We start from the raw sequence: 26,587 nt of genomic DNA on the forward strand, positions 1-26,587 counted from the left end.
GTGTGTGTGTGTGTGTGTGTGTGTGCGCGTGCGTGTGTGTGTCGTATGCGTGCATGTATATATATAGACACCACACACATGCGCGCACGTGGTCTACTGAGAGAGCATAGAAAATTGAAACCCTGAATAATCCCAGCCTTTTAATTTACCCTCTGCTTGACCCAACCTTGTCCCCAAACTTCTTTCAAGTAACATTCCCCTTTTCTTTGTGCTATGTAAGACTTAAAAGTAGTAAAATAGCCAAGAAATAGATAGCAGGAAGAAGTGGGGGAAATAAGGAAGATATTTCAAGTGCTTATTTTTTATTGACTTGAGTTTGAATTTTATGTCTGACGGACCGGTAGGCCTTTGTGGAAACACAGATGAGCCAGTTTCCCATCACTTTTGGAGACTGGGATAGAAGGTCAAATATCTAAAGTTGGTTTTTGGTGATTCTTACGTATCTACAGCCCTTTGGATCAGGAATATTTTGGAACTGCTAATTGGAAAGTAGACATTGAGGAGATATTTTCAGCAAAAGAAAAGAATGAGCAATATAGCTGATAACTCAGCTACTTTATTCTGATCCTGTCTTCTCTAACAATAGCTCCCTGCTCCGTGCTCTTAAAACACAAGTGCTAATATTATGAGAAACGAGTTATATGAAAAACAGTCTAATCTTTTCGAAAAGTGCTAAAAATACCAATCTGCAACCAAGAATGTTTCAACTCTCTTCCCTTTCCAGATGATGCAAGATTCTAGGCAAAGACTGGATTTCAGAGGATGCCCCCAAGGCGTGGGCATGAGTGGGGGTTGTAGCCTATAGGAGTAAAGATCTTTAGACAAGGACATTCAAAGTGACTTCCTTACCATTACAGTAGCGCTGAGTCTTTAGATGCACAAGCCATTGTTTTCCTGGTCATTCTTTGGAAGTGGCTGGTGATGGAAGGTATTATAATTTATTTTTTTTCTTATGAGGAAACTGAGGTACAGGAGATTCCATTCCAGACTTCGAACCTAGTGCTATGTCCCTGAGGCCCTGTCTGCACTTGAGAGACCGTTTTTGCCTTGCTCGATTCTACACAGTAACTCTTCCATTGCTTGTCCTTACCAGACCAAGCTTTCAGAATGTGCAAAGGGAAGTACTTCTGTGTGACAGCCTTCAAGATTTGGCTGGAGAAGACAGGAGGGGATGATGACTTGGAGGACTTGGAGGCAAAATGGTGGTGGTGATGGGAGGACAGGTGCATGTGTGTCCAGAGAAAACGGAACATGTGTGTTCAAAGTCCCACTGGGGCGACACTCCTTATCCTCTGATCATAGATGGCAAATGCCAGTACTGTACCACCATTGATTGCTGTGTGTATCTCTTGGGAGATCTCACACACGTGTCTGAGGTCACTGTGTCTTTCTCCACACAACAATCTTTTTTTAAAAAAAAAATTTTTTTTTAATGTTTGTTTTTGGGAGAGTGAGAGTGCACGCAAGCAGGGGAGGGGCAGAGAGAGAGGGAGACACAGGGTCCGAAGCAGGCTCCAGGCTCTGAGCTGTCAGCACAGAGCCCGACGTGGGGCTGGAACTCAAGAACTGTGAGATCATGACCGGAGCCCAAGTCAGCTTAACTGACTGAGCCACTCAGGCAGCCCCCACGACCGTCTTTTCTTAGGCTTCATGTGGTTGTAGGACAAGAACTATTGGAATGAACAGTAACCGTGTTGGTCTTAATACAACCGCCACATTTACTGTTTGGAAAAAAAAGTTACTTCTCAGAAAATAAAAATTAATAAGACAATGCATGGCAAATTGGGCCTTAGTAGCTGCCACTCACTTTTTTTAGTGCATCTGCTGTAGAGTTGCATCTTGCCAATGTGGTGTCATTTTCAGGACTGTGACTGAGACTTGGATTGTGTATGTCTCTGGACTGTGAACAGAGGTAATGTGTAGGGTTGTAATGTGGGTATTGAGGCCTTTTTAGTGTCTGATTACTTTATGACATGGTTGTTTTAAGGGAAAACTAACTAAAGTTACTTAAATTTAGCCACATTTGTTAACTATCCTTTTCTAAAAATTGAAAAGTAACTTTAGTTAAAATAAGATCCAGAAGTCTCTGTTTCGAAACAGCGCATTCTTCAGTTTATAATGCTAAGGGCTGAAAAATCCTTAAAGTAGCCAGCATCACTGAGACCTAACAAAGCAGTTCATATTTTTACTTTTTTTTTTTTTTTTTCAGAAGCTGGTTGCCATGTAGAGTAGAAGAAACCTCGTGCTTTTAATCTTTTCAGTTGACATTGCCAGCGAGAGTGTTGTTATTGTTAGATAATCATAATGGTATGTTCCGGAGACTCTTCTCCCCTCACCCGACACACCCAATTCACTCACACCCGGCCAGCAGAGCCAGAGACAGAAGAATAAAGCAACATCTTATTTGCTTTCAGAATTTGATTCTCTGTTGCTCTGGAGACATGCTGGGATTTGCTCTTAAACTATTGTTATTTTCCTAATGTCCATCTAGGTTTCGATTCATTTGTAAGAAGAACCAAGAACACAGGTGAGCTGGTCAGGCTGCACCCTAAAATAAGGTGGTTTCTAGGGGGCTGTTGAGTGCTGCTGGCAACAGTTGCCAGTGACACACACACCATATCCGGGTCCCTGACTTAACCAGCACACATCCCATTGAAGGCTCGGCTCGTGAGTCTGACATTCCCCGATTCCTGGTAACCCTGTTGACATTAATACTTACTAATCATAGTTATATTTGAAGCATTTACTTTCATTCCCGCAAGTATTTAAGATGGAGTTTCTCAGCACGTAATCGAGTTCCCAAGATGGGCCCGTAGGCTGGCTGTGGCTGCCTTCTTAAAAAGATAAATAAAAAAGATAATGCAATGGAGAATGAACATGTGCCAGATGAAAGCATAAAAGGAAATAGACTAAGACCAAAATCCCACTCTACTAACAATATAGGCCAGCCTTGTTCTTCAGGCATTCACTGACTTGTGTGAAGCACTCTGCTACCTCATATGTGGGCCTGCTGGGAAGGAAGGAAATGAACGAACAAGGAAAAACCCTTGTTTTCAGCATTGCTGGCTACCTGGATAACCAACCCCAGGTTCTCCACAGCTGGCACATTATTTTCTTCCATATGCTGCTGTCAGAGGTGGGCCCTCTTGGGGAAACTGTATACCCAGCCAGCACCCTGCCTGGCTCTCGAGGGACGTAAGTGTTCACTGATGCTCTGGCCCTCATGGGCTTAGGCTCCAGGACACTGAGGGACAGCTGTCCTCTCTCAGAGTCACATAGTCATTTCTTTTTGTTTTTTAATGCTTATTTTTGAGAGAGAGCGAGGGAGGGGCAGAGAGAGAGGGAGACACAGACTCTGAAGCAGGCTCCAGGCTCTGAGCTGTCAGCACAGAGCCCGACATGGGGCTCGAACCCACGGACTGCAAGATGATGGCCTGAGCCGAAGTCAGATGCTCAACTGACTGGGGCACCCGGGCTCTATGACCCAACATAGTCATTTCCTTTCTGGGTACCCCTGATTGGGGGCGGGGGGGGATGGAGGGTAGGTGGATGGCATCTGATTCCAGGAAGTCTTAGAGGATTAGTCTAAAACCCAGGCACAAGTACTTGTAAGACAGGACAGAGTGTGAGGCACAGGACCATGCCAGGGCTCAGAGGGAGTCAGGGAAACCCCCATTTCTGCTTGGGAAGACCCACGTGGGTAGTGGTGATGCCTGAGCCCCTCAGTCACATGCGATTCCAACACACGGGCTTGTTTGGAGACAGAAGAGTGCTGGAGGGAGGCTGAGCATGAGGCTGGGAATCCAGAATGACCTCTTGTCTGTCAGATTCAGAAACTTCCATGATTCTGCGATTGAGAATTGCTTCTCAGACTGATTTATTCATACCTCGGAGCCCACCACACACACAAACTCATCTTCTTCCCAAAAGAGCTCCAAAAACATTCATCTAGCTACATACTTTTAAAGAAAATTTAGATTACTTCTTACAGATTGCCTGTCTTATGGAGGCGGATGAGAAGTTGGCCTGGGAGTGTTTTTGAAAGGATTGTTTAAGTGATCGTTTGAGCCAAAAAGAAATCACCTTTTCATTATTCAAGGCAAAAGGCTCTTTCAAGCCAGCTGATTGAAGTGTAAAATTGCCCACACAGGAGAATTGGGGAAGCAAATCTTCAGGTACAGCCAGGTGAGCACAGTCTTTTAGTGAGTGGTGGATGCATTTAGATCTTCTGTATGGAATCCCCGAGGCCAGTAGACTTACCAAAAAGGAATTGTTTAAAATCTTGTCATTTCAAACTCCAGGCAAAATATTGGCAAAGAAAAGAGTTTTCCAAAGTCAACCCATCATTGGCTCAGATATTAATAGAAAATCAGGAGTCAAAAAAAAGTCAGAAGATAGAGATTTTAAGTCAGGCCTGGTTTTAATTTATATGTGGTTATTCTAACCAGTCAGACAAGCATACCCCACCCCCACCCCGTCCCAACCAATACCTTGTCCCAGGCATAAATTATTCACCCGTTAGAGATGAATTAACCTTGTTTTTAAGGATTCCACCTTAAGGGTCATTAATTTAGCAAATTAACTGACATTCCTAGAAAAGCTCCATGGCTTGTGTCTGTAAATATTTACCCAGTTAGCGACACTTCAGACGGCACCCCCAAATCGCTGGTCCACTTCCAAAGGGTGAGCAGTTTACTTTCAGGAAATGGATTACTCACTTGTGGAATCAGACCAACACCCAGGCTGCTCAGTTTCAACATACTTTAAAATGCAAAAGGGAGCTTTCCTACCTCAAACTTTCAAAGCTTTTCCAGAAGAACCCAGAGGGGCCAGTGTACCGAGCCCAGCGAGACTGGTTCGGCCCGCATGGTTGAACACCATGATGGTGGCTACAGCCTGGTGGTGGGTGGCTGCTAAGAGACATCCCCGAGTGCCTGGAGAGAGACGCCTCCCGGGCCCACCCTGTCTCCATTTGCCAAACACCTACGGGAAACGAGGGAAATCTGTGGAAAGGCCGGAGTGTGCTCAGCTGAGACTCAGCCCCACTCCACGCCCCCCTCTAGCTGCCTCGGATGGTTTCAGTTCTCAGCTGCAGCTGCCCACAGCTGTCTGGGAGGTGGATCTGGGCCTGGGGAGGCAGTAGGGGCTGGGGGTGGAATATGGAAGGTTTTTGAACCTGGCCCTTTTTGCCCAGCTAGCCAAAATAGGCCATCAGGAGGCTCACCCTGTGAAGCTTTCGTTTGGGGGTTAAGCGGGGTACCTCAGAGGGAGACCCTGGGCAGGAAGGGGCTTGCACAGTCTGCTGTTCAGTTCTGGATGCCAGGTTTTCGGAGAAATACCGAGTAAACCCAGAGGAGTGTGGCCAGGAAGCTGTAAGGGTCTAGACTTTGCTCATAGACATCATATTATCTAAAGATTATTAGAAGGAGGGGCGCCTGGGTGGCGCAGTCGGTTAAGCGTCCGACTTCAGCCAGGTCACGATCTCGCGGTCCGGGAGTTCGAGCCCCGCGTCAGGCTCTGGGCTGATGGCTCAGAGCCTGGAGCCTGTTTCCGATTCTGTGTCTCCCTCTCTCTCTGCCCCTCCCCCGTTCATGCTCTGTCTCTCTCTGTCCCAAAAATACATAAACGCTGAAAAAAAAAATTAAAAAAAAAAAAAAAAAAAAAAAGAAGGAACTGGGGATTTTGAGATTGAAAAAGAAAATTTAGGGAGATAGCTATCCTGTGAAAGGGGGAATAGATTTTTTTAAATTTTAATTGCAATAAAATGTACATAACGTTTGCCGTTTGATCATTTTTTTTAAATTTTTTTTAATGTTTATTTATTTTTGAGACAGAGAGAGACAGAGCATGAACGGGGGAGGGTCAGAGAGAGAGGGAGACACAGAATCTGAAGCAGGCTCCAGGCTCTGAGCTGTCAGCACAGAGCATGAACGGGGGAGGGTCAGAGAGAGAGGGAGACACAGAATCTGAAGCAGGCTCCAGGCTCTGAGCTGTCAGCACAGAGCCCGACGCGGGGCTCGAACCCACGAACCGTGAGATTATGACCTGAGCCGAAGTCGGACGCCCAACCGACCGAGCCACCCTGGTGCCCCCGTTTGGTCATTTTTTTTTTTTTTTTTTTTTTTTTTTGAGACAGAGAGAGACAGAGCATGAACGGGGCAGGGTCAGAGAGAGGGAGACACAGAATCTGAAACAGGCTCCAGGCTCTGAGCTGTCAGCACAGAGCCCGACGCGGGGCTCGAACTCACGGACCGTGAGATCATGACCCGAGCCGAAGTCGGCCGCTTAACCGACTGAGCCACCCAGGCGCCCCTGGTCATTTTTAAGTGTACAGTCCTGTTATACTAATTATATGCCCCGTGCGGTGCTACTTTCACCGCTCTGCATTTCCAAAATCTTTTCATCATCCCAAACAGAAACTCTTCACACATTAAACAATAGCTACCCCCCTCCCCTCAGCCCCAGGTGACCACGATTCTACTTTCTGTCTCTCTGAATTTGCCTACTCTAGGTACTCCTATAAGAGGAATCATATGCTATTTGTTCTTTAGTGCCTGGCTTCCTTTATTTCACTTAATGTTTTCAGTTTTTATCCATGTTGCAGCATGTATCAGAATTTCGCTCCTTTTAAAGGCTGAATAGCATTCCATTGTATGTATATACCAGACTTTGTTTATCCGTTCGTCTGTTGGTGGACATTTGGGTTGCTTTTGGTTATTGTGAATAAGGCTGCTATGAATGGGTGTACAAGTATCTCTAGATTTCTTCTTTGTGGGTTTCAGAAAAATTGACCTTTGTTGAATGGGAAGAAGTTGCAGAGGCCAATTATGGCTTTAATAATCCTAGCCCCTTTGATGGTAAAAGTGGGCTCCCCATGGCTAGGAAGGAGCTCAGCCTTGGTGAGCATCACAGAAGAATCATGGCGTGGGACCCCCCACAAATAGTAAAGGAAAGGGAATCTTTGAGGGCCCTTCCAATCTCCAGAATTCTGTGATTCTCAGGCATATGGAGTGCACATCCTAAGGGAACCATCTGGAAAAAAAAGTGGTATCTGACCAACTTTCCCCTGAGGAGAAAAAGGGGAAGTGTGATGGTTGGGGGTGGGAGGTGAGGTCCACAGTTCTCAGCACAATCCCCTCGGTCTGCCCAGAAAGGAGGGCTTCCCCTGGGAGACCCGTCTGAGCCCCATCTCCCTGTAGGCTATGCTGAGTCCAGGTCAGGGGATGAGGGAAGGTGGAGAATGCTGGGTTGGGGAATGTTCAGGAATGAGTGTCAGCTGAGGTGGGGATGCCCTGGGATCCAACACAATTAGCTTCATTCTGTCACAGTTGGGGGTTTTCTTATCATTAGTTGGGGAGGCCTAGCCAGAGAATTCCAGTATTCCAGAGTGAGTTTAATTGTGGGTGATTTCATTCTGCCCTTTTTATGTCGAAGCCAGAGGCTTGCGTCATATAACAGTGAATTCAGGGAGATTTTTTATTTGCATGTGAATCATAGCTTTTCCAGCTGAATGTCACTTACTTGGAATTTTTGTCTGATTTTGTTTTTGTTTTTGTCTCTTGGTGTTTTTCCATCGGGCTCTTTGGCTAACCAGAAAAAAAAAAAAAAAACTAGAGGAAGGGCTCAATCTGACTGGAGCAGGGTTTGAGTTGGCAACTCAAAAAGAAGAGTATTATGAATGTGAAAAAAAGAAAACGGATGCTTTATTTTGCTTTGAGGGAGGGACCGAGGCCAAGTCAAATTGAGAGCTCTAATTTGGGAATGGTGTTATTACAGGTCACTGGGAGTTGGTTACGCTCTAAATTGGGAGGCCAGTCACATGAGGAGGCAGCAAAGGCGGATCACATGGGGGACAGTCGGGGCTCTTTTACAATGAACTTTTATTTTATTTACTACACAGTTGAAATGTACTTCTTTCGTGTTGAGAAACCAAGTCACCTTACTGGCGGTGAGCACTCCCTATGTTGGCCCATCAGTTGTTTTATTAGTGAGTCAGTTCTTGCCATGTGTAGGTTTTCTGGGGCTTTATTTAGGTACTGGAATCTGTTCAGTGATTAGTGGAGCAAGCCATGTGCTAAAGGTTATATATCTGCTCTGCACCTTCACCTTCAGATCTTCTTCTGAGGGGCTTGCATTATTCTCTTCCAAAGGCCCTACCCCATTTTTGATCTCAAGGTCAAGACATTCTGATATATATCCATGTAAATATATATATAATCTCTATTTATTAGGTAATCTTTCATGTCCTGTTACTATTAATATCAGCCTGCAAAATAAAAACCAAAAAAGATGGGTACTGCTCCCCACCATGGGCAGCTGGGAACAAAGTGTTCTTCCTACCCCAAATCGCAGACCCTTGATGCCCTTGGCATCTCGGGGATGACCTGGAAAGGGTGTGTGTGGTAAGCTGCTGATTTTTTGTGGAGAATCAAAATTGGCTTTTTTTGATGTAGAAAGCCCTGATTAGTTGGCTGTGTTTGAAATAAAAACAAAAATGCAGCCCAAGAAGAATATCTAGAACTCCGCGTCCAGTGCAAACAAGTTGTGCTCATGGTCCTAAATGGGGCGCGTTACTAAGTCTGTGACACAGAGAGTCTGCTGGTGCTTCCAAAGCATGTGGACCGGCGATGCTTGTGATCAAGGTTAGGAATAGAAGGTGTGTGGAAACTTTCTATAAAAGGCAGCTGGGGCCCCTGGACTGGTGTGGATGAGTGGTCAGGAAACTCTGGCACTGTTCATGGGCATACCAGAGTGTTGCTGCATGACCTTGTGTGAGCTTCTCTGTGCCTCAGTTTCCCTGAAGCACAATATTGGTTTTGGGAGGGGAGGATAAAGGATTCCAGAGATGTATGAGGTGTGAGATGTTAGCAGTAAATGGAGGGAGCGGGTGCCACATGGTATCACAGGAGCTCCAGTCAGGCCATGTGTCCCCAAACATGGCTGGGCCTCTAGTCTCTCCTCCAGCATCGTCCACTGTGGGTGATGCCTCTGACATCACAATACCCAGCTGGACACTCAATAATGATGAGCTGTGCCCAGTGGACACCAGAGGAGGGGAGAAAAGGAGGAGGACAAAGTGGGGAGGGAGGAGATGGAGCAATCCCTTATGTGATAATTCCATCAACTCAGCTTTTCATCTACCATCTGGTTCAACTGTAATGTGTTCAGCTCCATATAACCTATACAGTGTCTGTGCCCTCTCCCCCAAACTCAGCAAAATCTTACGGTCCTCTGATCAAGAGAATTTTGCTCCTGTTGCTGCGTGTCTCGTGGTTCATCATCGGACCCGTGAGTTGATACTTCTTTACCTGACGGCTCTCCGGAGCAACCGTCTAGAGGTAATGGTCTGACTGCGTGGTCTAGGCTCTTCTGGGCCAACTGCACACCCACCTCCATCCTTCTCAGAGCAGTGCAGAACTCCGGGGTGGGGGCGATGTGGGAGTGGTTTGCGACGGTGTGGTTCTACGGTCAAGATACTTTAGAACGGAAATTCTCACCTACATTTTATCATGAGCCACCCCCAGGCCTGGTCAGACTTTGTTAATGGTTCTAACAGCATTCTGAAACCCAAGTGGCTGGATCGAGGCCTCTCTGTCGAGACTTTGAAGGTGCCGTCACTCCTTTTTACTAGCTAGGTTGCTGTAACCCCAACACTTGAGAGATCATCCCTCTCCTAGAAATATTATGACGTTTTGCTTGCTTATTTGTTGATAACTTTCTTAAAACTCCAACAACTTCCTCTTAAAAATAGGTCCCTGCCACCGATTGAGTTGATTTCTCTTAGCCCTTCTCCTGGTAGGATATTATTTTTCCTACCTGGTTTCACATCAGTCTTAACCTGCTGACCATGCCTACGCTAGAAATTGGAGGCCTTGATTTTTCTCTTAGTTCCTTTGACCAGTGGTTCTCAAACTTAAGCCTGGATTCAAATCACCTGAAGGGGTTTTTAAACAGAGTTTCTGATTAAGTAGATCTATGATGGGGATCTAGATTTTGCATTTCTAACAGGTTCCCAGGTATGTGTGGGAGGCCTGGGGTGGGGGGGACTGGGGGTGGTACGATACTCTAAGACAATACTGTGTCTTAGGCCTTTTTGGCTCTCCTAGTCTCTCCTCCTCCCCTTCCCCAGCCTGCAGGAGAGGATCCCATGGAGCATTGCCCTGGTCCCTTCTATGATGGTGACCATCATTAACAATTTTATAACATTCACTATGGGCCAGAAAGTGGTCCCTTGCTTTACACAGATTAAATAATTCAAACATCTTAACAGTCCTATGAGGTATCCCATTTTCCAAATGAGGAAGATGAAGTGTGTAGAGCGGTTAAGTGAATTGCCCAAGGTCACACTGCTAACCAAATGGATGGTCGGAATTCAAGATTCAAGCCCAGACAACACAGCTAGAATCTATGCTCTCAGTCGCTATGCTTTCTTATCTTTCTTTTCCTCAAGTCACTTAGAGCACCTAATGCTCCTACAGTTTTTGGAAGTGAATACCTCAGAAAGGACACCCAAGACAACTGAGCATATCTTAGGTACTTGTAACCTATGTCTTGGGGTCTGAGTCTCCAGACAGCTCGGCTTCCACCTGCGTGTGTGTGTGTGTGTGTGTGTGTGTGTGTGTGTGTAGGTTAGTGGGAGATGGCTCTTTGAGAGCTGACTGAACCTCAGGAGGACCTCGGGAGGAGCTAATGTGAAGACACGAGTGGCATCCACCCCCGAAGGGAGGCCAGAGCTCCCCTTCTGCTAGAGCCCAGTGTCCCCTCACTATTCTGCCCTAGTCCGAAGGTTTCTGCTGTTGACACTTACCACCCTAACCAGAGACAAACAAAGCTGGGAAGGAACAGATCTGCTGTGTCAGCGGTTATGATAGAAAAGCACACGTGTCTAGGGCCATACCACCCTGAACGTGCCCGATCTCTTCTGATCTTGGAAGCTAAGCAGGGTTGGGCCTAGTTAGTACTTGGATGGGAAAAGCACATGTATCTTTTGTCCAGTGTGGTCCAGCAAGCCTGCGTGATCAAGCACTGACCTAGACAAGCATTAAGAGACACATAAATGGGAGGCACTGTCCCAGCCCTCAGGGAGCCAGCAGTCTTCATTCAGGAGAGAGTCACACAGCATGTACATCATTGAGCTGGTCTGTGTGGTAGAGAGGCAGTGAGGGCTAGAGCAGATCAACAGGGAGGAGGCAGATTCTTAAGCCACGTCATGGATGAGGATGGGGAGCACGAGGGGAAGGGTTTGGATGTATGCAGGGCATATCTACAGCAGAAAATATTTGATGATAAATCTTTTAAGATTTGAACTGCCACAAGTTGTCTCCATTGGTGTAGTGATAATCGATGAAGCTTTTTGTGTTTTTTCCAGTAAATAATGTGTTGGATGCTGATTGGAGGTCTGCTGGAGGTTCTGGGGGTTATTTTAGAAAATGGATTCTATTCCTTACAGAGTTGCTGGTTGGTTCTATAAATGGAGGCCTTCTTAAAGTATTTTTTCTACCTCTCTGGTCTGATTCTCTCCAATTTTTTTGTATTGCGGACATTTCTGTGGGGTACAAAACTTTTCCCATGGCTATCTCTGACCCCACACACCCCATTAAGGAGGACAGACCCTAACACTGGGCCATCAACATTGATAGGGACTAAAGATAAAGACCCAACAGCTTAATAAATACATCTCCCCTTAAAGGTGGTGGTGTAAAGCTAGATTAAAACAAAATGGAGCGTGCCTGGGTGGCTCAGTTGGTTGAATGTCCGACTTCGGCTCAGGTCATGATCTCGCAGTCTGTGAGTTCGAGCCCAGCATTGGGCTCTGTGCTGACAGCTCAGAGCCTAGAGCCTGCTTCAGATTCTGTGTTTTCCTGTCTTTCTGCCCCTCCCCCGCTCATGCTCTCTCTCTCTCTCTCTCTCTCTCTCTCTCTCTCTCTCAGTCAAAAATAAATAAACATTAAAAAAAGTTTTTTTAAAAAAACAAAATGGGCCACTGCTGTCACTCCCAGCACTGGACCAGTGTTATATAAGTCCTCTTGCTGTTTTTGGGTCCTCTTTTGGTTTCGAATTCTAGACGGTATGTTTGAGGCTCAGAAAGGATGCACGAGAAGCTTTGTCTATAGTCTATAAAACCGTGGGCTGTGAGCTCTTGTCTCCTCCTGCAACTTTCCCACAAAGTCTGCTAAAGCAAAGCGTCCTCATCTGGTTAGTGCTCCTGATTCTGGTCCAGCCACTGACCTCTGGGTCTCTTTAATTTCAAGGTGGGATGCCCAGAAGGAGGGAATAGCCCAAAAGGACAGAAACGGCCTTGGCCATTCTCATTTCTGATTACAGAACTTCATCCTTTTCTATTGTCCTTCCTGCCTTTCTTCCTTCTTAACAGAGGACTTTAGAAATTAAAAAGTAGCTCCCCTTCTCAAGAAAACCAAAACAACCTTATTCTGAGCACATCGACAGACCTACTTACCTGAAAATGAGTTTGATGCACAAAGAACAGGTGAAAGAAAATAAACTGCCATTTCTGCTTACCTTTGCATAAATTCCTGGAGTTGGCTAATAGCTCAAGAGAACCAGAAGGAGAGGTGTGCCTCTCACTCCCTCTACAGGGCTATACCTAATGAGGAAAAGCAAGCAGGATTGGAAACGTTTGAGGGTTGCTTACCCAACTCAATCCTTACACAGTTGATTAGGCCCTTCTTTTCAAATACAGTAACAGTTAATTTGTGACCATGGATTTGAATATCCTCCCTCCACAGAATTGTCCATTCTCTCCTCCCCTAGAATAACTTTTACGTGTATTTCAGATTTCATACCTAAATGAGTGATACATGAATTTTACAGTCAACTTTTCTGGCACGTCTATTTTGGGGATGTATATGTGCTGTTCCTTGGTGACAGTATTTACACACATCACAGGGCTCTTACATTCGCACTTACACTTTGGATTCCCATCTCTCAGGATGGGAAATTTTGCCTGTAAGTTGCTGAGCAACTTCCATATTATTTTAGAAAGTGTGAGACTTAACAGCCCAGACTCATTTAAAGACACAGAATGGCCCCCTGTTGTCACAGGTGAATCAGCCCTTCCCAGACTTTGTGAGGTTTGTAAACCTACTGTGGGAAGTGGCTGTTGTTCAGTTTGGTCTGTTGGATCAAGCATGAACTATTCCTTTGAGATTTGACCTGTGTATATTTCTCTCAGGACACTCCTTATGGACTCTATCTGGCTATTGCCAAAGATTTTAGCCTGGAGTTCTTCACTAATAAATACGATGGCAGGTAGGCTACCTGGACAACAGTGTGCTTCTTTCAAAGTTCTCATTTGTAGAGCTGCTCATGGAATAAGGCCCGAATCTGCGTGTTCTCGGACAAAGCATGTTTTCCTCCTTTGCAAGGTCAGCATGAGGATTGCCAATTCATTATTCTGAAATGCTATTGGAGGGTCATTCTGTGGTGTGTGGGGTTTTGTCAGTGGTGGTCTGGGAGTGCGAGAACGGCACTGAAGTTTAGTGAGTGGGAAAACTTCCTGCTTTGGGAACATTTATAGCCTCTCCTCTGAGAGGTTTTTGGTATAAAAAAAACTAGCTGAATGTGGTTTGTAAGGATTTGTCTTGCATTTGTCAAGAGTAAGGTAACATTTTCTTCATCTCTAATTTATATGACTCTTAGGAGACCCATTCCTGTGAGGTTTTATTAGAACATAATTACTTACGGCCAAAAAATTTGGATGTTACAATAGTTTTAACACAGCCCTATTGGCATTGGTTTTCTTTCTTTCTTCAACAGATGTTTGCAAGAGAGTCATATTAAATACATCTAATTCTGCTGCCTCAGCCTAATGAATCTTTATCATGAAGATTACTTTAATTGGTGTCAGTTACAATCAGGAAAATCACCCATTATGCTTTTGTTTTCCAGCACGTGGGGAAATTTTCCATCCTAACAATACTAAGAGGGGAATGTAGTAAAGATTTTGAAAATTAAGTTAGTCATTTTATTTTCCTCTTTTACGTGTTCCTGTTTTTATTTGACACTAAAGCTAAAAGTAATCAGAATTCTGCACAGTCCAACTAGAAAGAGGTGACTGAACTGTTTCGGGGTGACCCATGACACCTACAATAGTTTGCAGGTCACCGATTCTTCATTTAAAAGAAATTTCTAGGAAATGCCTAAGATTTGAGTAAGAAATCCCAAAGTCTAACAAACCACTCTCAAACAAAATGCCTGGGAACAACTTTATGTAGCCATTTAAAAATGCGATTGGTAAAGAAATGACAACGCATGGGAAAATGGGCAAACATTACTACCCACATAGAGCTATTGTCTAGTGGAGAAGTACAGAAAATAGGTGTGATACACAACAGGTCACATGGTAAATGCTTTGGAGAAAAATAAAGCAAGGCACGGTGGATAAGGAAGTGTAAGGTGAGGGAGTAATATGGGCAATTTAAAATACTGTGGACAGAGAAGTTCTCACTCAGAAGGCAACATTTAAGCAAAGGCATAACTGAGAGGGGCTGGATGTGGATCTGGGTAGGGGAAAAAGCATTCCAGGCAGAAGAAACAGCAAATGCAAAGGTTGAGGGGTAGCTTGTATCTGGCATGTGAAAGAAACAACAAGGAATCCAAATGGACTGAAAAGAACGAGGGACCAGTAGTGGGGAATGAGGTTCCATCATAGAGGACCTAATACGTTATTGTATGGCTTTTGCTCAGAGATGAGAAACCGTTGGAATGTTTGATCAGAGAAATGACATGACCTATCTTCCAGTATAAAAAGATGATTCCGTTCGTTATGTTGTTTGTGGGGCAGGAGGTGGATGGAATGCAGAAGCGTGGTGAGAGGTGGTTAGAATCTGGGTATGTTTTAAAGATTCAGCACACAGAGTTGCTAACAGATTAAACATGGGATATAAGAGGAGTAGTCAGTCCATGATGCTCGAAGGTTTCAACCTGAGCTACTGGAAAGATAGACGAGCCATTGCTGAGATAGAACAGAGGACCGAAGGAGCAGATCTAGTGACAGCAAGAGGGGGTACTCAGTTTTGGACAGAGTAACTTTGAGATCATCCAAGTGGACGTGTAGAAGATGAAACTGAATGTGCATCCAAGATGAGACCTGGGCCAGAGATACAAATGTGGGAGTCGTCTGTACAGACATGAGGTCAAAACTGAGGCAGGTGGACAGGGGAGCTGGCCAGTTGTATGTGCCCGCTGGGAATGGGCAGCCTTAGACCTACAAAAGTTAGCCATGGCCAGGAGGAGGTCAGAAACCTGAATGTGAATCCCAGCCCTAACTTGAGCTCTTGGCCAAGATCTCAGGACTAGTTGAGTACTGGTCTGGGTCCTTCAGGAGCAAAGGAGACCTCATGGAGCACCTAGTCATGCCAGTGCCCAGGAAGAAAAGTGACCAAGATAGAAAGCCCCCTTGAAGAATGACCAGATCACTTGGGAGTGGTAAGTGGGTATTGTAGGTGTCTGTTCAAGTCACAGGTACCCTTTGAGAATGGTCAGTGAATGACCAACAGCTAATGACCCTCATGGTCCCAGAGAAAGCTCTAATGGTTATAATGGGCTATGCAGTCTACTACATAGATTCCTTTCTTTTCTAGTGAATTCAAGGGGCAGTAGCATTAAAAAAATTTTTAATGTTTTTATTTTGGAAGGAGAGAGAGAGACAGAGCATGAGTGGGGGAGGAGCAGAGAGAGAGGGAGACAGAATTTGAAGCAGGCTCCAGGCTCCCAGCTGTCAGCACAGAGCCCGATGCGGGGCTCGAACTCACAAACTGTGAGATTATGACCTGAGCTGAAGTCAGACGCTTAACCAACTGAGCCACCCAGGAGCCCTGGGGCAGTAGCATTTTTGAGTGATTTTTTGTTTTTTTACCAAATAACATGAAGCTCTAATTAGTTAACTAGTAAGCTATATTCATCAACTATTGCTGTGTAACAAATCACCCCAAAACTTAAGAGCTTCACATCATCTTCCCCTCACAGTTTTCTGAGGGTCAGAAATTTGGGACAACCTTGCTGGGTAGTTCTGGCTTAAGGTCTCTTGCATGGTTGCAGTCAAGATATTGACTAGAACTGGAGAATCCACTTCCAAGGTAGCTCACTCACATGGCTGGCAAGTTGGTACTGGCTGTTAGCAGGAGGTCCGATTTCCTCCCCACACAAGCCTCCCCCAGGGCTGCCTGAGTGTCTTCATAATTGATGTGGCTACCTTCCTGCAGAGTGAGGGAGCCAAGAGAGGAGGTGGAAGCTACAATGCCTTCTATGACCTAATCTCAGAACACCTTACCACACTCTATTGGTCACACAGACCTGTTTGGATTCAGTGTGGGAGGAGAATACACAAGGGTGTGAATACTGAGAGGCAAGGATCCATGGGAGCCACCTTGGAAGCTGGCAGTCACCCTCCTTGAAAATGGAGAAAGTTTCTATCTATCCAGTCCTTTATATCTGCTCAAAGCACCACTTGCAGCTATAGGGGCTCAGTAACTGCAGGCTGTCCCAGTCCCCCATAACAGCTAGTCTAATCCACATGTCTCATATGGCTCCACCAAATTATGGGGATGTTTGTCCAGTCATTTCTAGCTCAAGTAGGCACCTTAGGAGACGATAGACAAGTGCAGGTGCCAGCACAAGAATCCCACTGTTGCCATGTGGGGATTTGCCATTTTTCCCCCTGACTTTTTAGGTACCCTGTCAGCTCACATTCCTACCAAATGCATAGTGTCTGTTATTACCACTGGCCATCTGTCCCCAAGTTGTGCAGAGTTGCACTACATTTAGAAAGCTTTAGTACATGACGTGTAATAGAAATCCTTCCAAGGAGAATTTGACCATTTAAGATCCACTAGAATTCCTGCCTTTTATTGCATTTATTTAAACAGTACTTCTTGTGTGTGTGCACTTAATTTCCAGCCATTTCTCGCATGAACAAATTGCCTAAATATACTTGTGAGAAACCCTTTTATAGTAAATGTTATTAAACCGAAAACAAGGGTATAATAAAATAGCAATTTAAGGGTAATTTACTAACAACTGGAACCCTTAAGCATTGACATACTATTGTGTAGTAATAATACCAGACTTGGTATTTAAGCACAATCTTTGTCACTCTAAGAATCATTGGGACAGTTTCCTAATCCTCATGGTCTTTTATTATAGCTCTTTCAGGATTTTTTTACTACTCCTATGTCACTGGTTTGTAAATTATAAATCATCAACTTTTACCCACGTAAAACATCCAGCAAATAACATCTTTGCTCCTTATCTAGAGAAAATATTCAGAGAAAGTAGTAGAGGTGAGTTGGCACCATTGAATCTTGCTGTTCTTGGACCTCTGTATTCCAGAGTGTCTACTAAATACAGTGGTATTGGGGTGTATGATAACAGAAACTGCATCACAGAAGTGATTGACTCATTGAAAGTTTCAGGATTTCTAAGTCTTCCCCAGTAAGGAAAATCTGTTGACTACACATCTCAGTAAAAGCTCCTTGCTCTCTGGAAGGTGGTGTGAATGCCACAAAGAAGACCAATGGGCAGGGCAGCTGGACAGGACCTAGCTCTCATGTACCAAGTCCCCACATGTAGGACCAGGCTTCTGTTTGAAGGTGGAGGTGCTTATTCTCTGATCAGTGTCCTGGGGATGCTTACTCTGAGAGACTGACTCACTACTAACTAGAAAGTAGTAGACCTTGCAATGCTGGCTTATTAGCTTGCCATGAGGAGCCATCATCAGAGGGACCAGATGTACTCCAAGTCCATATACTCAGCACAGGAAGGCCTCCACAGGAAGCCAAATCATGATCAGAAACCATTTAACTCGCCCTGAAAAGCTATCATCACAGAATCTTGCAAGAGACGATCCAAGTCTGTATGGTCAATTCATTCTCACCCAGGAATGAAGATACCGGGAGCGAAATCATAGTCCAAAAGTTGTTTGGCGAGTGGATAATCAGGATGAGGGAGGCTGAGGTGACTGTTGAGTGGCAACAGGTTAGCTTCATGAGTTGATCTCAGAATGGGAATGATTTTGCCTGAAGGGCTGAACTGCTCAAAGCCAATGCTAACACTTAATTTTTCCAGAGGTGTATTCCAGTTTTGAAGAGGTATATTGTATTTTTTTTTGATCACATAACACATTACCCAAAACTTAGCAGATAAGGAAAAATAAACACGTTATCACATGCAATTCCTATGGATCAGGAATATGAGAGGTTCTGGCTCAGGGTCTCCCAAATGTGGTCCAGATTGCAGTCATCTGAAGGCTTAAGGGGCCGGGGGTTCTGCTTCCAAGATGGTTCCCACACATGGCTAGCAAGTTAGTGCTAGCTGTTGGCAGGAAGCCTCAGTTCCTCACTTTCAAGACCCCTCTCCCTACTGGGTTCTTTGAGTATCGTCATACATGGTAGCTAACTTCCCCCAGAGTGAGTAACCCAAAAGAAAGGAAGGCAAAAGCTGCCAGTGCCTTTTATAACCTAATCCATGACCTCACACACTGTCTTTTCCGCTACACTCAATTTGCTAGAAATGACTCACTAAGTCTAGCCTGCCCTGAAGGAGAAATGAATTCATTAGGCTCCATCTTTTAGACAGGAATGTCAAAGAAGGTGTGGACATATTTTAAAACCCACAGTAAGTATCACCTACGTTGTCTCTGCAACTCCTTTTTTTCCTGCCCTTCCATAGCTGGCAAGTCTTATGCTGATCCATGTACTCTATTGATATATTCATATTATTGTCTTTGTAAATATAATACACATATACACCTTTTATATGTAATTATATATCATATATGATATAATATTTATAATGTGGATAATATGTTACACATTACACATATTGTCTATATTATAAATATTAATGTATTGAACTTATGGCCAAACTCTTCTAGCATGATAATCATTATGTATCTTTATGCTCATTTGTATACCTCCATTCTGCCACCTCACTAGCCAGGGGGACCTGAGGCAAATTGCTTGACCTCTCTGTGCCTCTGTATCCTCATCTGTAAAATTAGACTGTAATAGGACCTACCTCATAAGTTTCTTGTGAGATTTAAATGAGTAATTACACGCACAGCGGTTGGAAGAGTGCCTGGCTCATAGAGACCATTCAATACCATCAGCTGTCAGCGTGGTGTCTATAGTTGCTGCAGAATACTTTGATCCAGTAGTACACCTCGGAAGACTGCCCTCAGAGGGCTATCTTGGGTCCATGTTCCCAGTGGCAGTACACAAAAGTCAGGGTGGTCTTCCTGGCTACACCACGGTCCCACAGCATCCAAGCCCTGAACCGAGAATGCAGAAAGAACTGTTTCAGGCCTGGGAGGGACCAGGGCCAGAGGTCTCTTGTTTTGCTTTCCTCTTTGCTGTGCTTGTTCCTCCTCTGGCTCCCAGGTTACCCCTGACCCAGAGTGCTTACATGGAGATAACATGTTTAGTTTGCACTCTGAGTCCTATTTATGTTTTGTTTTTGTTCCTTTTTTTTTTTTAAGGCTGACCTTTTGCAGAAGGGTAGAATACCCAAACAGGGAAGTGACCTCGCAGAAACCTAGGGAGTTCCTCAGCCTCGTGAACTTGTATTAAGAGTTGTTCCTACATTGTGTTTCTAAGTCTACGTTTTCCAGGGTGTATACTAGCTACATCTGATCATCTGATTGATGTCAGACAGATTGATCTTCCTCTCAGGACCTTTTGCTTCTTGCCAGTGCCTCTTGAGCTCCTTGGGCTTAATGAATAGATTTTATCTTTATCCGAAGCATACTTGTAATTAAAAACATGCTGGGTGTTTGCTGAAAATGTATTGATGGGAAGTTAGAGCTGGTGCTTCCTCCGTCTCCCAAAGCTACTTTAAAAGGGAAGCCATACCTAACGGAATGCACCAGGGTTGTCTTTTGTCAGGTGACAGGTAGCTAAATATAGAGTTGGAGCTGGGAGGGACGTGCTGAGGTCACTTGTGCCCTCCTGCCATCCGCCTTCCCCATCTGAATGTCTCCAGCTCTGTGGCTAGCCCGTTCTGTAGCCTCCAGCCATACATGGCTTCTGAGCACTTCAGCTGTGGGTAGTCCAAGTTGAGATGTGATATCGGTGGTAATATACACCCTGCGTTTCAAAGACTTAATGCAAAGACAGGCATGTAGAATGTTTCCTCAATAATTTATAGTTGATTACAAGTTGAAATAGTATTTTGATACATTGGATTAAAGAAAATACATCATTACAATTAATTTCCCCTCCCTCTTTTCACTTTTCTTTTAATATTAGGAAGTTCTAAATACCGTGTGTAGCTCACATTACGTTCCTATCTGTCAGTGCTTCCTTAGGCATCTATCTCTATTCTTCAGGCCTCCAGCACATACATTATAAGGCTTTCCTTGGTGACTCCTCTGGGTCTTTTGTCATTGTGGCACTTCATTTCTTCTCCACATCCAGTCTTAATCTCTGCCGCTTCGATTTGAAGACTTCTACTTCAAATAGTTGGCTCTTCATCTTCTTATGAAATCCCCACTTGAAAAGAGTTGAGCGTCTCTTCATATCGTTCACCTGTAAGCCCAGTAGCCCATTTTCTTTCAGCTTTTGACTTTCTACCTCTTCCAACTCTGATATTTTTTAATGATCTTCCCTGGGTAATCCTTAGACTCTATATATATTACTTTTAAAACTCGGTATCCAAAACCAACCAACATGGCTCTAATGTGGGCTGAGTACTGCAGAGACAAGTAGAAGAAATTATGTCCACCATCAAGTACTTGATGGTCCTTTTAATGCATTACCACACAAGGAGGGACAGATGCTGTTGGTAACAGTCTTAACTGATGAGGAAGTTGAGGCTCAGCTAGGTGAAGTAACTTAACAAGGTCCCACTGCAAATTAAGTGGCAGATCTGGGATTCATGCCCAGGTTTGCCAGGTTCTGGAGCTTATATTCATTCATTATATATCATGCCTTCCTTGCCTGATACTTTTCTTTGAATACACCTTTGATCTCGAGGGACTTTATAGTACTTGACTGATGCATTTGTAGCTTCTGGTCAACAATGATTCTTGAGCTTGCTCTGTTATGTTTCTGTCTTACTGGAATTGTGAAGTCCTTCTGCTAAATTCCAGATACTCCCTTTCAACTCTGCAGATTCCTCTTGAAAGCCAGTAGGACTGCCCTGCCCTGGCCTATTGTAGGGTAATTTGTAGGCAAGAGGCAATGTCTTCAGCTGTCACGAGTGTCTTTTCAGGAAGGGAGCTTTCTTTCTTGTGGCCTGAGATCTTCAGGATAACTATCAGTTTCCAGAACAAGCTACTTCTCAAAGGCCAGTCAAGGCAAAGTACATTGTTTATCCATGTTTACCTAAAGGCAACAAGTGTGTGTTTTGAGTAGAAGGCAACAAGAAGGGATCCTTGAGAGTGTGTTAAAAATGGATCTTCTCACGAATGAACATTGAAGACATGATACCAAGTGAAATAACCAGTCACAAAAGGACAAATACTGTATGATGTCACTTACAAGAGGTAACTAGAGTAGTCAAATAGACAGAAAATACAGCGGTGGTTGCCAGGAGCTGGGGGAGGGGAGAAATATGGAGGGATCATTCAGTAAGTAGAGTTTCAATTTGAAAAGATGAAAAAGATCTGGAAATGGATGGTGGTGATGGCTGCACAACATTGTGAATGTCCTTAAAGCCACACCACTGCATGCTTGAAAATGGTGAAAATAGTAGATATTATGTTATATATATTTTACCATAATAAAGACAACTAACCAGATTTTCTATACATGAAGAAAAATAGCTTGCTTATCACGTGTGATCGGAGGTGGTACTGGAGCTAAGTCCCATCCTGGGTTTGAGATCACAATTGTTTTCTGAGGTAGCTTCTCATGAGAAAGTGCATCCTGCACTGAGATGAGGGGAGTTCTTTCTTTTTCTGACAGATTTCTCCATCTAGGAAGTTTTACTTCACACAGATGCCTTTGCCAGGGTGTAAACTACTTTTCCACAGATGTCTGGGGTAGGGAAAGCAGCCTTACCTCCAAGGGATCCAATGAACGTTTGACAACACTTGCTTTTCTGTGGAGATTTTCTTATTCCTTATCCCCCTATCTGAAGGTGTGTCTAGACTTTTCTAAGAAAGAGTGCAGGGCTGTAAGTTCTATTTGGTTGTACCAAAGTAGTTGTAGCCTCTTTGGAGACCTGAATGGGAATTAGATTGAGCACCCGAACCTCTAAGAACATTTGTTCTGTGTTTCATTGATGTCAGTGCCCCCCGACATCCCGGAGTCAGTCATCCAATCTGATGAGTGGGCCATTTTGAGAAACATTCAGCCAGGGTACATAGATTGAGGCTCTAACCCATAGGAATTCTCTCTACAGTGCAGTGTTTCATGCCATTGTGGGTGTATTTGCTTATTTGCCCCGTATATTTTCCTTTTCAGGAATCATTAACCAATGGCAACAGGAATCCAAGGATAAAGTGATTTCCCTCCTGTTAACTCACCTGCCTTTGCTGAAGCCAGGAAACCTCGATGCAAAAGTTGAGTATATGAAACTGCTGCCCAAAATCCTGGCGCACTCTATTGAACACAACCAGCACATCGAGGAGAGCAGGCAGCTGCTGTCCTATGCTTTGATACATCCGGCCACTTCGTTGGAAGACCGCAGTGCTTTAGCCATGTGGCTGAACCACTTGGAGGACCGCACATCGACCAGCTTCGGCGGTCAGAACCGAAGCCGCTCAGACTCTGTGGATTATGGGCAGACTCACTACTATCACCAAAGACAGAACTCCGATGACAAGCTCAATGGGTGGCAGAACTCTCGGGATTCGGGGATTTGCATCAACGCCTCCAACTGGCAGGACAAAAGCCTGGGGTGTGAGAACGGCCATGTGCCCCTCTACTCCTCTTCATCTGTCCCCACCACAATCAATACGATTGGAACCAGCACAAGTACAAGTAAGTTCCCAGGAAGCCCGTAAAGCAGTGTGCTTTGGTGACTTGCTGTGTGTGGCATGTCCCACTGCGAATGTCTGCTCTGAGCACCCCATGACCCTGGGAGAGACGGGCCGATGGGAATCGGCTGTGGGAAGGGGATCTTTGCATCCCATACCTGTTGCTCTTTTGACTCTGGAAAGATACAAATGCTGGGCAGGTAGAAATGAGTGATGGTCCAAATTTGGGTTATAAACAGACTGAAAAATAAATACGTTTGAGAGAAGAGTAAGTGGTGAAAGAAGGAAAGTTCCCATTTCCACGAGTAGAAATGCCTTTTACCCGCATGCCTTTCGCCCTGGAGTTTTTGGGTTTGCCAAAACACTGAGTTATGAGTGATTCTCTAAACCTGATTCTAACCCATGGTTAACCAGATGCCCTCATGGGGTTTGTGCATTTCCTTTTTTTTTTTTTCTGTTTTCTTTCTTTCTTCCCTTTTTTTTTTTTTTTTTTTTCCTTTTTTTCATTTCACCCTGGAATGTTCCCTCCCTTGCACTTTCTGGGTTTTAGCCCCAGTTGTTGGGGGCACTTTTCCTCCTGACCAGGGAAGTAGGTTTGCTAACTTGAGAATGCTGCTCTGTGCTGTGGCCTTTTCTCACTCTGCCTCACCTAGGAGAGGCGGGTCAGGAACCGTTCTGCAGAAGGGGAGAGCAGAGGACAGCTTTCTGCTCTTTTGACCACTAAGGCAAAGTACCCTGCTCGCAGCTGGGACTAGGGCTGGGAATCCTCTGTATGGCTCCCCACTTAGGCTGAGCAAAGTGACAGACGTGCCATTTGTGCTTCTGTAAAGTGACAGTATGGGAGGGGGGCCTGTCATTGAACAGAAATCATCCATGCTACTTGCGTGTGTTCGTGAATACAGTGTCTGCAGTGAGATAACTTTCTCAGTGGAAAGCTTTTGTGGTTAGACCTTACGTGCCTGTCAACATGCAGGAACCCCCAATTAAAAGATCTGAGAGTATTAAGAATTAGCGGTGACAGCTTCTTGGCCTCTACCTCCACTTGGATCTTTTTGCTAATGGGCCCTTTTAAATGGCTTTCTCAAATACATAGGAGTGTCGAATTATAACTACGTTAATTGAAACAGGACCTTAGTGGAATAACCGAGCAAATACTTAAGATACTGCATTCATAATGCTACAAAATGAGATTTTTAATTCCTTTTTTCTCTATTTTTACACTGAGATATTGATAACTAGTACATTTGGGGAATTAAGTGATTATTGCATCATTAACTTATTATGTAAGCGGTTCTGAGGACAGTCTGTTTCACAGACTAGTAATCCGGGGAACAGTTTCACTAGCTTGTGTGTGACAAAGAGTGATGGCTGGGACTGTTAAAGCAGACACATGTAGGCTGGATGACAGAGCTTTTTGGCCCAAGTTTCCTGGGTCAGGGATAGAATCTAGTAATTGTTACAAAACTCTTTGATAGGTGGGAGAGATGTGAGCTCCAAGCTGCCTGCCCTCTCAGAACTTGGTCTTTTATATTTTAAGGGGTTGAATTTTATGTCACTTGTCTTCAAGTTATTCTTGGGTCATCATATTTCTGTCTCTACTGATTTGCACATTCAGGGCTGTGTCTTGACAAGATGTGTATATTCAAGATGGTTATCAGATTGTAGTCAATGGGTACTTTCCTTTTTTACTGTGGCCCTCCAGCCTACAGAGCGGAGGTGATGCAGAAATGACTGTCATGGCCTCCCAGATCTCTGGGTCCCTGTGTAGTACTTGAGCAGAAAACGACTTGAAGGTTTAACGAGATAACTAGATTACATATGTCAGGAAGAAGAAAGGGGTTGGAGCCCTGTTTCAGAGCATTGGCAAAGAAATCTTAGATCTGTCTTCCAGCAAGTTTCATGCAAACACTTAGGCCATGTCAACACTTGTATTTCAATATCTCTTTAACAAAACATGAATGTCATTGCTTCAGTCTTCTGCATTGTCGATGGTGGTTAAATTGTGTTTGTCAAAACTGCCAACTTTTGGGTCATGCATTCACTCGTGCCTCTATTAAATATCTCCTGAGCACCTGGGAGGCAGTTTGACAAAACGGAAAGGACAGGAACCTTGGTGTCAATGCCCTGCTAAGTCCAAATCTCAGATCTACAGTTTGCTAACTACAGCTTGGCCAAGTTACTTAACCTCTCTGAGCAAGGTCCTCACTTGTACAATGAACATTCATGATACCCATCTTTGAAGGACTGTGGTGAAGGTACTTTAGATTACACATGTAGATGCCCAGTGCTGGTCAGAGCTGGCAACAGGGTCTGCTAAGTGAATCACTGAGAATGGGAAAGACAGTGAGGAGCAAAGTGCTAACACTGACCCCAGAGTCTGTGCCTGCATTTGCACCTTCTGGTTGTCATCTGATGAAGCACCTTTCCAGAGCCCAGGGCCATGCAGAGTAGACTAGGTGTCCTTGAGTATGCTGTGGCTTTTGACCATTTCACCGCAGTAGAAAATGGATTGGACTGAAGGCTCCAGGATCTCTTCTATTGCACTAAAGAGCTACATGTCTTCTTTCTTTCAAAATGGAAAAAGATATCTACACAAAGCAACATAATTTATAAATCATAGTAAGAGAACTGAGATCATTTAGTGCTTCGCATTTTCAAATTATCTGCCACATCAAGGACAGCTAATGAAAAGAAACTAACTAGAAGACAACCTCCTTACACAGTTTTTGGGTTTTAATCTTGGTTTGTTCCACTAACGTTTGGTTCCCTTGGTCATTATGCTCCAGCAAAGTGCCTTAGCATTTGTGGCCTCCTCCCTGTGTGGATTCTGCATCGTTCAACTGCACTGAAAACACTATCCACTTTCTGGGTACCGAGTACTGTGCTTGAGTCCGTGGAAAATATAAAGAAGCTTAAGGAAAGTGATTCACTTTCAGGGAACCTATAATATAACAAGAGAGAGAAGGTATATCAACCAGTCTCACAATTAAAAATGAAATATCTTCTTTTAGCCAGACTAATCTGCAAAAATTTTGCATAAAAACCCATGCATTACATAAAAACGCAGTTAAAAAAAATAACAGCTGCCATAGGGCGATACAGGATTGTGTCAACTGAATGGGGGGTCTGTACTGTAAGCACTGTGAATGTTTGAAATGGAAAGATTCTTGTGAACTGTAGGGTCAAGAAAGCTTTTGCAAGAAATGGGGCAAGTAAGCTATGATGGAGATGGCAGGAGTGGGGGGACCAAGGGTAGGGACATTCATTGCGAGCAAAAGGGTGGAAGTTATAGTGAGCACGCAGGGTTGGAAGACAGTGAAGAAGAAGGAAAGGTTCATGAAGGAAAAATAGCTTGTGAAAGAAAGCAATAAAAGTAGACAGGGAGGGGATCTGAGAGCTCTAAAGAGGCCATCCATAACACTATCTGTATGACAGTGATACGAGCAATGCTGTAAGGGGGCCTGGTCTGCTACGTGCATGCCAGATGAATGACAAGGGATGACTACAACATCAGTGAGTTTCAAAGTTATCATGGGGATAGGAACAGGCATAGGAGCAGAAGAAATGGATGCTAGAAATGTTCCTAGGTATAATTATTAGATATAATTATTAGAATTAGGATTCAGTATTGACTTTGGACATACGTTA

At 44.3% G+C, this 26,587-nt stretch overlaps 1 protein-coding gene across 7 annotated transcripts in view; it reads left to right on the forward strand.

Annotated features, from left to right (window-relative positions):
* Nucleotides 1-26,587, forward strand: part of SAMD4A (sterile alpha motif domain containing 4A) — a 217,754-nt gene that overhangs the window by 105,511 nt on the left and 85,656 nt on the right. For 4 of the 7 annotated variants that reach the window (XM_045451020.1, XM_045451023.1, XM_045451024.1 and 1 more), the window contains exon 3: nucleotides 22,425-22,943. In XM_045451020.1, coding sequence (XP_045306976.1) covers nucleotides 22,425-22,943 — 519 coding nt within the window. Of the gene's footprint in view, nucleotides 1-8,879; nucleotides 9,339-22,424; nucleotides 22,944-26,587 lie in introns of those variants that run through there. The other 3 variants (XM_045451019.1, XM_045451022.1, XM_045451025.1) reach the window with 2 other exon arrangements.

This window comes from Leopardus geoffroyi, chromosome B3 (assembly GCF_018350155.1).
Source record: "Leopardus geoffroyi isolate Oge1 chromosome B3, O.geoffroyi_Oge1_pat1.0, whole genome shotgun sequence".
Lineage (NCBI taxonomy): Eukaryota > Metazoa > Chordata > Mammalia > Carnivora > Felidae > Leopardus > Leopardus geoffroyi.